Source organism: Nestor notabilis, unplaced genomic scaffold, assembly GCF_000696875.1.
Source record: "Nestor notabilis isolate BGI_N333 unplaced genomic scaffold, ASM69687v1 scaffold12453, whole genome shotgun sequence".
NCBI classification, from domain to species: Eukaryota; Metazoa; Chordata; class Aves; order Psittaciformes; family Psittacidae; genus Nestor; species Nestor notabilis.
Genome location: NW_009923335.1, coordinates 1,401 through 16,283, shown reverse-complemented (window position 1 = coordinate 16,283; position 14,883 = coordinate 1,401). Strand labels below are relative to the sequence as shown.

At 36.7% G+C, this 14,883-nt stretch overlaps 1 protein-coding gene across 1 annotated transcript; it reads right to left on the bottom strand.

Moving 5' to 3' along the window:
* Nucleotides 1-290: 290 nt before the first annotated feature.
* Nucleotides 291-14,675, bottom strand: LOC104403826 (serine/threonine-protein kinase Nek10-like; the record flags this gene model as incomplete). The annotated part of the gene is made up of 8 exons (XM_010012084.1): nt 291-366; nt 9,794-9,896; nt 10,095-10,216; nt 10,816-10,861; nt 12,223-12,360; nt 13,517-13,645; nt 13,757-13,859; nt 14,611-14,675. Coding segments are annotated over 8 exons (782 nt in total), but the record flags the coding sequence as incomplete, so codon positions are not given.
* Nucleotides 14,676-14,883: the final 208 nt, after the last annotated feature.

Here is a 14,883-nt window from a genome sequence, read left to right as displayed (position 1 = left end):
TATTGTTTACACATATCTGTATGAAAACGCATTTCTTTATAAGTGTAAAGTTGGATGAATAAGTTACTACACAACCCCAGTTATTTCATTTTTGCACCAAGTTAACCCACAGTAACCACTATGTGCAAGAACAGGCAACAGCAAAACAGGCAACCAACTACTGCAGAGTAGCTATGGGTGGGCAACTTGCACCTTGTTCCTTACTCCATTAAAACTTGCCTGCCTGCTCAAAAAAAGTAACCATTAAGATGGATGTCACTGGCCTGGATGTTGTGTGCAGGAGTACTTACCACGAGTACAGAATTGTTCCCACTACTGATGCGAGTTTGCCATTTTCTTGCTTTTGCTTTGCAAGCCCAAAGTCAGCTACAACAAATAAAAAAGATTCACGTGTCAATAACCACTCTCTTTGCATGACAATAGGTGCTCATCCACAACACCTCAAAAGTTGGGGGAGAGTGGAAGGGAGGTTTGGGGGTTTTTTATCTTTTATATTTTGCCATACTACACCATACTATCTTCCTATCTAAATATTAACCAACAACTTCTGTTTTAATCAGACCTACAAGCTTTAAAGATATTATAAACACACCTCTGATTCATTGTAATTCAAACTACATGACCAGTTTCAGGTTTCTATTAATATACTCCAATAAACAGCACGAAAATTTTAAATATCTAATAATCAGTGCTCTAATGACCAAGTTAATGGAAAAAATAATGCAATGAAGTTAGTAATTATTTTGCTTTCCTTCAAGTTGCAATAGCTAGGAAGGGCAGACTTTCTCAGAAATTTAAATTCAAAGGAGTATGAGGTAGGCTTAACACTCGATCAGTTTGTGCTCAGAGATTGCTTCTGAAATGGTGAATCATAGCTTTACCTTGTGACAAAAGCTGTAGATTTAGAAGATCATGTAATTATGTTAATATAAGCAGCTTTTGTGTAATTAGCAGGTAGTCTTTCACAAAATTGCCACACACAATCTTTAGAGACTATACTTTTAATCTAAGTTCCATGCAAACAGTTCAAGTTTATTGTTTTCAATTCAGTACTCTACTGCTGCCTCAACACAACAATGCAGCTCAGATACATTGCACTTTATTAAATCCAAGCATAGAGAGCAAGAGAAAATCATTGTACTTGTTAAAGTCCGTTAATAAATTTTGTATTGTAATACTACTTCGGAAATGGGAAGATCTGTGTGGTAAATAATACTGTTTAAAATATTATAAGGTTCCTGTTCTACGTGGACAGAGCCCACAGCCCATCCCTATTCCAATTGTTTTTGCAGTGAGATAGTTCACAAAAATTTTAGTTTGCAATGTTTCTACCCATCAAAAAAAGCTGTAGATCAGAGGAAACAGGTAAGAAAAAATAGTTTCTGTTGGCTCTTGCTCAATGCGAGCCTCAAGGGTCTGAAGAGGGGAAGATCTCTTATTCAGAAAGGGACTTTGATAAGAAAGCCAAATGTAGGTACCCAGGACACAGATCATTTTTTTAACAAAATATTCAAAGAAGGACTAGCTCTGCAGTGCCTGGAAATGTGAGTAGAAAGAATGTTAAATTAACAGGATCACTGAGGAGCCTCCCTGTTGTCCTCAAGTTAAGACATTTCACTCCAGGGAATATTAAGCTCAAAAGCACCAGAGGTTTTTGTGATGTTGATACTTCCTTGAGTTGATCAGAGTGAATCATTCTACATTCCCGCCTTTGTAATCCTTTGCATAATATTCTATGAAGAAAGGGTATTAAGACATTACATTAATCAATAAATTAAGTTCCTGATATTTGAAAGATTTAGGAAAGGAAAGAGGAGAGCTGGACTTCTTGGTTCTGGAAGTCTATTTTAATACAACATTAATGATTATCTGGAAAAAAGAAAGCAAGGGGAAAAATCAGCCAAATGGACTAAATATATTTTTTTTCTTTTAGGGTCAGATTCTCAGAAATAGAGGGGGGGAAAAAAAAAAACCACATTTCACAGGGAATAACTTCTTTTCAAATTCTGCTAAACCATCTTGACACCAGCAATAAGCTCCTAAATACTACTGGCATAGCTAGAGGTAAGGAATGTAAAGCATGGGACAATCAGCTTTACATCAAACTACTGATCCCAGTGTCCTTTTTTGGCTTCATTCTCAGTTAAAATCCCTTCTATGTGCTGCTGGGCCGGCTGCATTCCACAGCATAGCCTTTAATCACTGCATATTTGTAAGTCAGAGTCTCATAATGAAAAGGTATGCATGTTTAGACAAATTAAGCCTTTCAGATACTTTTCTTTAGCAGGAAGGCCTTTGTTCAAGACCAGGTTGGACAGGGCCTTGAGCAATATGGTCTAGTGGGAGGTGCCCCTGCCATAGGCAGGGGGGTTGTAACTAGATGATCTTAAGGTCCTTTCCAACCCTTAACATTCTATGATTCTATAAACATAAATGATTTTTCCTTAGCCTTTTCAAGCCCATAATACAGAATTGAATGAAAAGGAACTGGCAAATGTTGAACTATATCAACCTAGTGAAATTGTTTCTTTTAATTTATTTAGGCATCTGTCTGCAGCTTATAAATTGGTCTACAACTTTTAATACTCTAGGATTCTTTATTTGCTATTTGATGCTAGAAGTGGCTACAATAGCTAACAAATAAACGAAATAATTTCTAAGAACTGCAAGAGACCTGCCTCCCGTATTATTAAATGAAGATATAATCAAATATAAAGATGACCCCTATTAACTGGTATGCACTGTTTCAGTTGTTAACTGAAGCTTGATTAATGAGGACCCATTGCAACAATTCGTATTAGGCAATTTCCTGAAATAGTTTCACACCATACCACTATGTCTTTTAGAAGTTGGAATTGAATTGTGAGAGAAAGATAGCTCGATACTTGCTCAGCTTTTTATGAACTTTGCCCAAGTGTCAGCTTTTAGCAGAGAGAGAGACCTACATAAACCTTAGACCTGACCTAGTGATTTTTATGTTATGTGCTAATTGGTCACCTCTGAAATTCAAAATCCTACTTGTTAAAGAAAATATTCTTCTTGAACCATCTCAATTTACTACAGTTAATTCATCCAGTGGTACATCACACATTAAGACATAGCTCTTAAGAAAAGGAACGGGCATTTCCTCAGAAACTAGACCTAATCAATTCACACATATCTGTGTGAATACAAATGCATCTGGACACAAACCTCACCAATTTCAGAATGAAATACAGAACTTACAGCTTCCAAATATTTTCCTACCAGTTCCATTCTCACACACACAAAAAGCAATCTACCAAATACAGAAGTGTTGTGAGTATTTACTGGAAGGAACTATATCAATGCTGACAAATCATGACAAATATCAGTAGAATAAAGGTGGCCAGAGAAAAATGGAAAGGTCCTTAGAGAGTCATACTCAGAAGGCCAGTGAAAGCTTTGTAAACCAGTAAATTAGATGAACCAAAACAAAGGCTGGTAAGAGCAAAGGCAAAGAGATAACACAAAACGGAAGGGAGAGCCATCTAGCTACTGCCAACATCAGGAGGCAGAAATTCATGCTGAATCAGGCCATTCAAAGAGGAAATTATAAACCCATTTTAGTGATCCAAAGCAAGATTCTATAAGAAAGATGAGCTAGTAACTCTCTGCTATAAAAAAGATGAGTCCTGCCCCTCTCTTGCATTGTCTTTGGAAACCAGCGCATCTGGCGTTTGTGTCTTGATGAATTTAGCTCATCCCTTCTTCTGGGCGAGTTTCACGCTGCTTTTATCTAGTCCAAGACCCAATACTGGATTCCTAAAATCATTGAATTGTCTACCACTTGTCGCCCTCTCTAGTCTTGCAATGCAGGAATAAAATTGGCATTGAAAAGGCAACTCCCTCATCGCCTCAAAATAACAAACGCCCCCATTTTGACTGTTAGATTGTCCCACCTTCCTGAAAAGTTAAAAACACTCCTTTGGGACCAAAAATAAAACAAGCAACGGTTATTTTGTAGCACAGCTGAAGAAAAAACAAAATGCTAATGGATGACCTTTCCAAGAGGAAGCAGTCTTGGCACTTTAATGGCAGCAATGGAAAACGTATCTACCATTTTGAAGTCTGTTCAAAGACAACAAAAAACTAATAAACTTTCATCATTAGATGGATCTTTATAATCTATGACTAGACATTCTATTTTGCCAGCAATTCATTACCAATAGTCATATCACCTACAGCATTATTATATTTGACCAGGTTTTGTACTGTGATTGTAAACATTAAGCCTTGAGGTTTTTTTCCTCTGTATATCAGGAACCTAGAAAACCAAGCATTTGGGGGCTTGGTTTGTTTTTTTTTGTTGTTGGTGTTTTGGTTTTGTTTTGATGTGTCGTGGTATTTTTTTGTTTGTTTTTTGTGTTGGTTGGGGTTTTTTTAATTCATCAAAAAATAGTCAACCAACCATGCAAGATGGTCCTCAAATAGGAACTAAAAATAAAACTAAATGATGGAGTCATAATCCTCTAGATTCTGAAACACCCTTCTTCACTTGCTTTTACTTATTTACATTGTGTTTAGGGTAAGTGATAATGAAGTAAGATTATTTCAGAAAACGTTACATGCCAAAGAGAGGGTATGAAGGGAAAAGATGTATGAAAAACCATGTAGGTTGAACTGACTAGTATCTTAACCTGCTACATAATGATATCTTCAACTTTCATATCTGAATTACAAAAACTTTCTAAATCTTTGAAGTCTCTTGAAATGAACATTTTAGGTACCTCTGATGTGTTTTTTTCTCTTTTTATTGACACAATCTGTTTTTTCATTTGCCCTTTTATTTCCCAAAAATTTCACCTAGTAGGTTGCTCTTCTACAGTAAAAACAAGAGGAACATTTCCCAGATACTATATCTTAACAGCACTGATCTCATATTTGCACATTCATTGCCTCAAATTATATTTTAACTCTGTTTGAAAATGCCATTATTTTTTCCTAACAGCAAACATACACTTGAAGACTAAAACCAAAGCAAAAAAGGAGGATGAATGGAGTATCAAATTCACCACACTTAAACTTCAGACCTACTCAGATCAGATTTTCGCTTTGTCCCCACTGAACAGTTTCTCCTTCTACCCTGAAAAGCTCAGTATGAGACAAAATCATTTTTCTTCTCTTCCACAAGTTTGCAACCAACTGTAATCAAGAAAGGTTGTCAGCAACTTACTGAGTTACAGTGATCTCTAAGATTAAAATAGAACTTTAATCTTTTTTTCCATAAAAGCATATCCTAAGATCAAGATAATTTACAATTTAATCAACAGTAGTACATACTTATTCTATTCTTTTCTATCAATGGAATGGGAACAGAATTAATTTTTCATAATTCCCAAATACACCATCTAGTTATTCTATCATTCTCCTTTCTGTGTGTTAATATCAATGCTTTGTAAACTCAGCCTACTGTCTGTCAGTTTTGTGAAGCTTGTAACTTCTGCACCAAGAACTAGTAACTTCTGAACTAGATCCATATCTAGAACTGAGATTAGGAGAGAGATGAAATTGTGCTATTAATCCACCAATAGAGTCCAGAAGGTTTGATTTACAGCATGAATGTAAACAAGTGGAAAATTCCACTGAGCCTATTATGGAAGCTTTGAAAATTAAGTGATACAAGCATTTCCTTGAATCTTAGTATGAAGGATAGCAATTCTCATAATGAAGAACGATTAGATGAGCCATATAATCCGTAAAAAAACACTAGCACTGTTCCAAGTGACTCCAAAAACTAGTGACTAACACACAACAGACACTAGTTATATCCACTTTACCTCATGGCCGCTGCTGCTTTGGGCATGGCACAGAATCAAGGGCCAATAAGTCTTTAAAAAGTGCACCCAACAAGCAAGTATTCTCAATTACAAAATTAACAGGTAGCTTTCTTCAAGCATCCAGCAACTATGTGAACTTCTCAAGTCTCATTCACTTCACCATTCTGACACTTCATGCCTATCTGCTATGATTAGAAGTATCACAGAGAGGTGAGTTGCCTCAGAACTAGTATTCCGCTGCTATTTCAGTTCCATACAGATGCTCTCTGCTACTATTGTATCATTACAATGATAGATATTAAACAGAGCATGCCATCCAAAAAAGTATATGGAACCTTTCACAATTCTCCTTGATATCAGAGCTGAAAGGCATCAAAGTGATTCCTCACTGCCCTCAAGATCTAAGCTTTGCTGCAGCTAGATAACACTGAGTGGTGATCTACAAGTCTTCTGTTCTGTCCAACAAACAGATACAGCTATGGAGCTCTAGACAGAAATATGCTGTACTAGAAACAAAATACAGCTGCAATGAAAGCACATATGCATTTCCTATTCAGAAAACTAACTTCTCAATGTCTACTATGAAAAGGACAGGCAGATTAAACTGAGAGCCATAGATAGTATGGGTTCAATGAATCTCTGAAACCCTAAACAAAACAACTTTTCTTCAGGCTGTGCCTAAAATAGTACTTTTTGTGTGTGCGCCAGAAATGATAAATCAGACATTCAACCTGACCAGAGAGGTACAGTTTTGTAACACATTTCTACGAATTTAGAGTGACGCGTTTTACAAAATTGCAGGTTAGATGATTTAATATTTATATTTTCGCAGCTTTTGTAGCTCTACCAATTATGATTAAATGCTGTACCAACATAAGAGATGGTTGTTATGGGCCCTTCATATCAAATTTCGTGTCAGAGATGAAACAGAACAAATGAGTAGGGTTCCAGAGAACACAGAACAACAGCAGGCTTAAAGTTCTCTACAGTCAGGAAGAGATCTTGTATCACGACTAGCCTGGCTAGGATCAGACTGTAAATGTCTCTTTCCATTTGCAACAACACACAACATAAAAGAGCCTGAAAAAGATTGGGATAATTCAGATGTTTAAAAGAAATCATGGAAAATGCAAGGGAAGTCCTATAATCTTCACAGTAGAACAAAGCACCTCCTGGGCTTTGGACTTTCATTTGCATCTTTCCTATATTTACAAACAAAACAATAATCAAAGTCCTGGGTAAGGGTAGTATCTGGTCACACACAATATTTAAGAAATAGGAAATAACGGCATGACTATACAGATTCAAAAATTCTTCCCACTATTGCTTCAGATATTCTTTTTTCAGTAAAATCTATAAAGATGATATCAGAGACCATCTCTAGAAAAGGCCCCTCATAGCTTAATCTTACACTGGGCCAGGCCAGTTGCAGAGTTTTCTGCCTGTATGAATTCCAGTTTTCAACCACCTTTCACCATAGGTCCCTGCCTACCAAGTTCTGCTGGACTTGTTCTACAAAAACCACATGTAGAACATTTCTCCATGAATTCAGAACAAGGAAGCATGATTCTTCAGTAAGTCTATTTTTTACTGTGCTGACAGCAAGGTGGGAATATCTCCCACACTGTACACTCCTTTTCAACCAACATAAACTCAGAAACTATATGAGGTCTTCATGGGATTTTGGAATGCGAGTGGCCCAGTTCTTACACAGACAGTGAGAAACACCTACCTGTGAGTCCCAGAACTTTCTTAAAGCAGTTCATTGTTGGGGCTGATGCAGAGCCGTACACAGAACAGAATGAAAGTCTTAACATACAGAAGCACTTTGCTCCAGTCTATTGCTCACTTTATTTTATTTTTTTTATCAAAAGCTACAACGAGAGCGTGAAACCAAGGCACCTCTCTAAATAAAACACTTGAAGAACATTAGTTACAGAGCAATAAGCTGCCTTTGTTATATTGTCAGCCTGCAGATTCTCATAGCAAAAGATCATGAGTTACCATTTCCAGAAGCACTGATTGAGGAAAGAAGAAAGAAGAGCAGTATTGTAAGATATACAAGCTTCTGATATAAAGCAAAATAATATGGACCATCAGATGCCGTATTTTTATTACATAGCCATGCAACACTGTTTCATAGGTAGTCCACAGGAACATTATTCTAATTAGATCAAGACTAGTTTTGGACAGTATTGACATTGAAAGACCAGAAAATCAAACTTGCTCTCCCTTTAGGATGACTGTGCAGCTTGCAAACACAGACCTACAGTTCTAAGTAGATTTTAGAGCAGACCTTCTCCTTTTGTAAAAGCTAACAGCTTAAATTCACTTCAGAGGAAGACTTAAGATTTCTCAATATTTGAGCATACACTTCTACCTTTATCTGACATTTTATATTAACTTTCATCTAGAACCATCTGAAATTCTCAAATACTGTGAAATATAATTTTCAAGATTGCAAAAGTGGTCCAGACTCTGTCATACATGAGTTAGGCATAATACCACAGCATGCACCAATACAGTACATATTTACTATTATTGGAAAGAAAATAAACTATTCTTAATTTCATTGAAGTTGTAAAGCTCTGTAAAAGGCTCTGTAAAATTCAGAAGTAATAGATAAAAGTTCTTAAGTTCCCACTGAAAATTCAATGTATACTGGTACTAATTAAAGTACTAAACAAACTGTTTGTTTAAATATTGCAATAGTTCTAAATCAATCACTGTCAAAATGGTCAAAATAAGTTTCAGCTCCTCCAGTTTCCTCAACTTCTGTAAATCTTTGACAGAAATATAAATGCTTTTCACTGGCTATTTTAGGCTTACACTTGAAAGTACATTTACACATCTTTACACCTCGACTGGCCCAGAGATAAGGCTAAGGTGTTAAATCAAGACAAGAGTGCCCCTCAGTGGCTGCATGTTGATATAAAATACAACTACATGATATTTTACTTTAACATTCTGAATATTTATTTTCATCACTCAGGGACAAGTGCTCCATTAAACGACCTTCTTGCAAAACTGTGTCATTACTAAAAATCAGAGGTTTTTAGCAGATACAATTTAGTAATGAATGAATTTAAGTATGCATGTCATTAGCTATAAATACTTAAGATAAACTAACAGTTGCTAAATATATTTGCCTATTAGAGCCGAGCGGCTTTTTGGCTGAGTGTGTGAATATGCCTACACTTCCCTGTTATTTTTAAACAATAGAGATTGATTTTTGCATAAAGGCTGCTCACAACAATTCAGCAGTATTCAAATTGTTTATTTAGCTCTGGGTCACAAGCAGTAAGAAAGCATGCAGTTGTGTTTTGAGAACTTTAAAAACTACAGTATCTGAATTGCCTGTAAGGCTTTCTGTGTGTACCAGATTGCATTATCTCACTCCAAGAGTGAAACTTTGTCATATTTCATACTGTTCACACATATACTGTTTTCAAAGCCTATCCTGAAACCTGCCTAGGGTCCTTCGTCCATACTGTGGAGATTCTAGAAACATACATCAAGAATATTCACTACTACAGGCTTAGACAAATAGCACCTCATTTCAGGTGATCACTGGGAACAACTGATGGATACTAAACAATTTCATGGTAGAATTGGAATAGAACAGATGGTTGTCATATTTTAGTACGTTCACTAGCACTTTTTATCTAAAGTTGGTTATCTCTGTAGTCTTGCTGATTTAAAGAAAAACAGGCCTTGAAGGGTAACTATACTTTATTTTTTTTAGGGCCAAATCATCTCTGTTATATTTGACACACATGGCTGTAATAAATATAGTTGTGGCTGGCGACTCCTGGTGATAATGATCACAAAATTTTCATTAGCAATTACACAACAGTACAACAATGCAATAGTTTACTAGCTTCCAAGTATGGCAACCAATGCCTGGAAATCTGAAAATCTCTGAGAGTTTCACTAAAGAAGTTCTGCTCACGTACATCATGGGAAATTCTCTTCAAGTAAATAGTTCTACTTACTAATTGTAACTTTGTCTTTATCCCCCAGCATGACATTGTTTGGAGTGAGATCTCGATGAACAATCCTCTTCTCTTTATGCAAGTAACGAAGAGCTAGACAAAGCTTAAAAACAAAAAGATAGGGCCTCATAAATATTCTTAACTACAACCTAAATAAAGGCACATAAAATTAAATTAAAATCTGATATTAGTGCCTGATATAATAAACATTATTTTGCCAGTTATTAGCCTAACAAATATAAATGGTGATACTAAACACATGCAGGAAAATCCTGATAACAAAAAGAATGGAGGCCCTTACTTGGATAAATATATGCCATATTCTTTCTTCTGTAAAGTGTTGTTGCTTTTCCTTCAAAGAGTGAAAGTATTCTCCCAATGGCACTCCCTCTATGAGCTCCATGACTATGTACAACCTGTCATCTACATAAAAGAAAATGAATGAATAGAAGATTACATTTATACAGAAGGCATTTGAGAATACAGTATTTGAGGTTTAAGTATATTTTAAAAGCTGGTTTTACTTTTAAAAAATATACTTATGCAAATATATTTAATCACAATTCTATTCCTTGTTATTCTTTTTTTTTCCTCAGTTTATATCACAGCAACTATAAGGAATTCACTGCATGGTAATCACTCAATGGGCAAGTGTATATAGCTAACTCTTTATACAAAAGAAAATTGAAACAATATGGCTGAGCAATCTATAACATTCAACTAGTCACTATAGCTTTTCTCCTTACATAGCATTCCAGCTGTAAATTCTGGATCTCTATTGGATGAGAATGATGTTTTCTACATGTTTATATTGCATCTAATTTTACTGATAAACAGATATAATGTCTCATATTTTTTTTCAGTTTTAAAGGGATATAAGCCTGTCTGAACTGTAGCAGTTCTTGAAGAAAATCTTACTACTCATTGCTCAAATTTGGCACATTCTTTCCAAGCTGTGTTTTTATTATATATTCTATTTCTTCATTATGTATACTGTGGTAGTTCTCTGCAGGTATACTTACTTTCCAAGAAGGTTCTGTAATACCGTACAACATTTGGGTGATAAAGCTACAATAGGGAAAAAAATGTAGATGTTTAGAATAGTTAAACTGATGGCACAGTATTTATAATGTTTAGCTACATATTGGAACGAAGGATTCCAGAAACTTGCCTATGAACTACAGTGCAGTAGACCTTCACTGGTACCCCAGAGTAGTGCTGCACATTACAAGAACAACCAGGAGGAAAATACAGCATTATTCCTATCCACTTTCCCCTTAATAATTGAAAGAGTAAATGAAGTTTGAGTTTGCAATTACATCTACATCAAAGTATTGGCTTCCTTAGCCTGAGAACACTAATGATCACTCTGGGGTTTTAATTTTCAATTACAAAAAATACCATCTTCTCACTGTATTTTAAGCCCCAGAATTCATTAATGGAACAAAGACTCATCAGTTTTCTATCACAATCTTAATTTAAAGAATCCCTGAAAAGTTCGAATACCACCAACACAGAAAGTAAGAATCCTCACTAGCAGGCATTTGCGCTGTTGCTAATGTTACAGTAAGAAGGTTTTCAAATTGACAGCATTCAGCTAAAAGGGGCCAATATTGTAGTGGTCAGACAAAAATAGTAACAGCAGCTGGAAGCCCTGCAATATAGAATCATAGAATCAACTAGGTTTGAAAAGACCTTTTAAGATCATCAAGTCCAACCGTTAACCTAGTGCTGCCAAGTCCCACTAAAACATGTCCCTAAGCACCACACCTACAGGTCTTTTAAAGACCTCTAGGGATGGTGACTCAACCATTTCCTTGGGCAGCCTGTTACAGTGCTTGTCAACCCTTTTGGTTAAGAAGTATTTCCTAATACCCAACCTGAGTCCTCCCTGACGCAACTTGAGGCAGTTACCTCTTGTCCTGTCACTTCTTACTTGGGAGAAGAGACTAAAACCCACCTCACTACAATTTCCTTTCAGGTATCTGTAGAGAGCAATAAAGTCTTCCCTGAGTCTCCTTTTCTCCAGACTAAACCACCCTAGTTCCCTCAGCTGTTCCTCATCAGACTTGTGCTCCAGACCCTTCACCAGCTCTGTTGCCCTTCTCTGGACTCTCTTCAGTACCTCACTGTCTCTCTTGCAGTGAGGGGCCCAGAACTGAACACAGGATTCGAGGTACAGCTTCACCAGTGCCCATTACAGCGGGATGAGCACTGCCCTGTCCCAGCTGGCCACACTATTGCTGATACAGGCCAGGATGCTGTTGGCTGCCTTGGCTGCCTGGGCACAAGCTGGCTTCTGGTCAGCCAATGGTCAGCCAACACCCCCAGGCAGCTTTTCTGCCAGGCAGCTTCCCATATGAGAATTCACAGTTAATAATGCTAACAACAGAATGCTCACACATGAAACTAGAGTCCATGAGACATACCTGCTCTTTGATGATGGTTAATTCGGAGACAATGTTCTTTACACTGCTGTCTCTGGTTTTTTTGTCCTTTCCAAATGCTGGATTGTGTAAATTGACTTCTTTCATTGCCAAGAGATTTTGTCCATTATGTTTCCTAACCTGCGAAAAAATCAAAACCCTTGTGAAGTTAATACAGGATGAGGATAGAAAGGATATTTTTATGGCTACCAGATTAGTTATGAGAGTCCAAACCTGCCACATGAAAGTTACAATCCTAGCTTTTTCTGTGTATGATGTGATTAGCTGTGTGAACTGGAGTCCCACAATACAGGTAAGCAGCACATTGCTAACTCACCAGTGTTTGAGGTAACATTATCTGTGCCCAGTATTGCCTTTCAGATAAAACATGCTTGAATTTCTGTCATTTTACACAGATTACTTAGCCTTTGCAGTAGACAGGAATGCTGTTTGTAGAAAGGAATTAAGAGAAAGTAAAAGTAGGAAACCTAAGATACACTGGTCAATCTTATAAATGCAAGAGGGGACAAACAAAATTACAGCAAATACTAACAACAGATCCACAAAGGCGTCGTTGCACCTGCATTCCCCTAATGAAATTCAAAGGATGGTTGTCATGCTTTAAGCCCAGCCAGTAACTCAGCACCATACAGCCATTCGCTCACCCCCCACTTCTCCCCTCCAGGTGGGATGGGGAGGAGAAGAGAAAGAATGTAAACCCCACAGGTCAAGATAAGAACAGTTCAACAACTTAAGCAGAACATAATACTATTACTTATAATAAGGAAAATAACAAGGGGAGAGAATATAACACTAAAAGGGAAAAGGAGAAGAAAAAAAGATGTAAACAGCAGTGATGCACAATGCAATTGCTCACCACCCACCAACCAATACCCAGCCCGAACCAAGCAGTGATTGATCCCTTCCAGGTAACTCCCCCCAGTTTATATACTGGCCATGACATGCTGTGGTATGGAATGGTATTTGGCTAGTTTGGGTCAGGTGTCCTGTCTCTGCTTCCTCCCAGCTTCTTGTGCCCCACCTCACTGGCAGAGCATGAAAGACTGAAAAGTCCTTGGTAAGGGTAAGCAGTACTGAGCAAAAACTAAAACACCAATGTGTTCTCAGCGTTGTTCTCACACTAAATCCAAAACACAGCACCGCACCAGCTACTAGGAAGAAAATTAACTCTATCCCAGCCAAGACCAGGACAACAGTACTGCCTAAAAGAGGTATTAGACCCTCTTCAAGAAACGTCCCCCCAAACCTGTAAATTAATACCAAAAGAGAGGTTTACCTTATATACGCTTCCAAAAGCTCCACGGCCAAGGTGCTCTAAAATTGCATAATTGCCTATATGTTTCGTAGGTGCCTTATTCTGATTCATGCTCTCAATACTTTCAGCAATTTGCTTCAATTCATCTTCCTGGTTATAAATTAAATGACAAATAAATAAATAGAAGAAATGTCATGCCTTTCTTGTGCTAAGAAAGTACAAAGAACACAGCTTTTTAAAGCTATGAAGGTTTTTACTTACCTTTAATAAATTTAGCTTTGATACCAACTCTTCATAAGCACTGATATCACGCACATAATGTCCAACATCAATGAAGATTTCAAACAAGTCAGTAGGGAAAAGTCTACAAAGGTTTAAATTTTAATTTACTTTAGAAACAGTGTGCATAGTAGCTATTAATCTACAGCATAGACTTTTCAGTGTCTACTATTTCAACTTACTTTAGATCCTGCTAAATAAAGCACTTTTTCTTTTTTTACTAATCTATTCAGACATTAATCCTCTAACATTACATAAGAATGATGGTATTCTAAGAAAAAAAGTTTGAAGGTTACACTTTCCCACTCAGAATAATCAGGTCTAATGGAAGGTGTCTCTGCCCTTCCAACCCAAAACATTCTGTGATTCTATGATTATATATGCAGGAGTTAAAGGACTTTTCAAAAGTCAGACTTCAGTCTCCATTGTCTGGGTATTTATATGTCAGTTCTCCAAACAAATGTAAGCCTCTTTAAAGTCAGTGCAGCTCCCAAGCTTCCAAAATTTTCCTAATTTTATTTTTCTTCTAGTACATTATATTATGCTTGTTATCACTTTATCTGAGTTCCTTCTTGTAATGCACAGGAACCCCTAAAGAGCTAGGTTCTCTGGCATGTATACAATAGAAGTCCCCTCACTGAACATCTAAATCTTGCAGTTTGCACTACTGCAGTGCAGGAATGGTGATCTGAAATTGTGGGCAGGACAGAATTTGCCCTATTTCTACTATTTCTTCTTGTTGAAAATAACATTTAAAAAACACGTCTTTCTGATTGGAGTGACAACTTTTGAAAGCTATCTTATAAGGAACTTCACAAAACATGTTGTTAACGTACCTTTTAAAGATATGTCGATTTCTTTCCATACTGAAGAGAAATCGCAGGGCTCTGAAAGCATAACACTACAGCAGGAAAAATATTTCAGTTAATGAGAAATTTATACACAATTGTAAAAGCCACTGATAAACATCAAGGATACCCCTTGAATTCACATGGTAAACTCTGTACTTAAATGACTAGACAGATTATGATACTAACCTGATAATGAAAAGAGTAAAAATATATTAAGTTTCTCCTGTATTTTAAAAGTAGGCAGGGCCATTTAGTGAG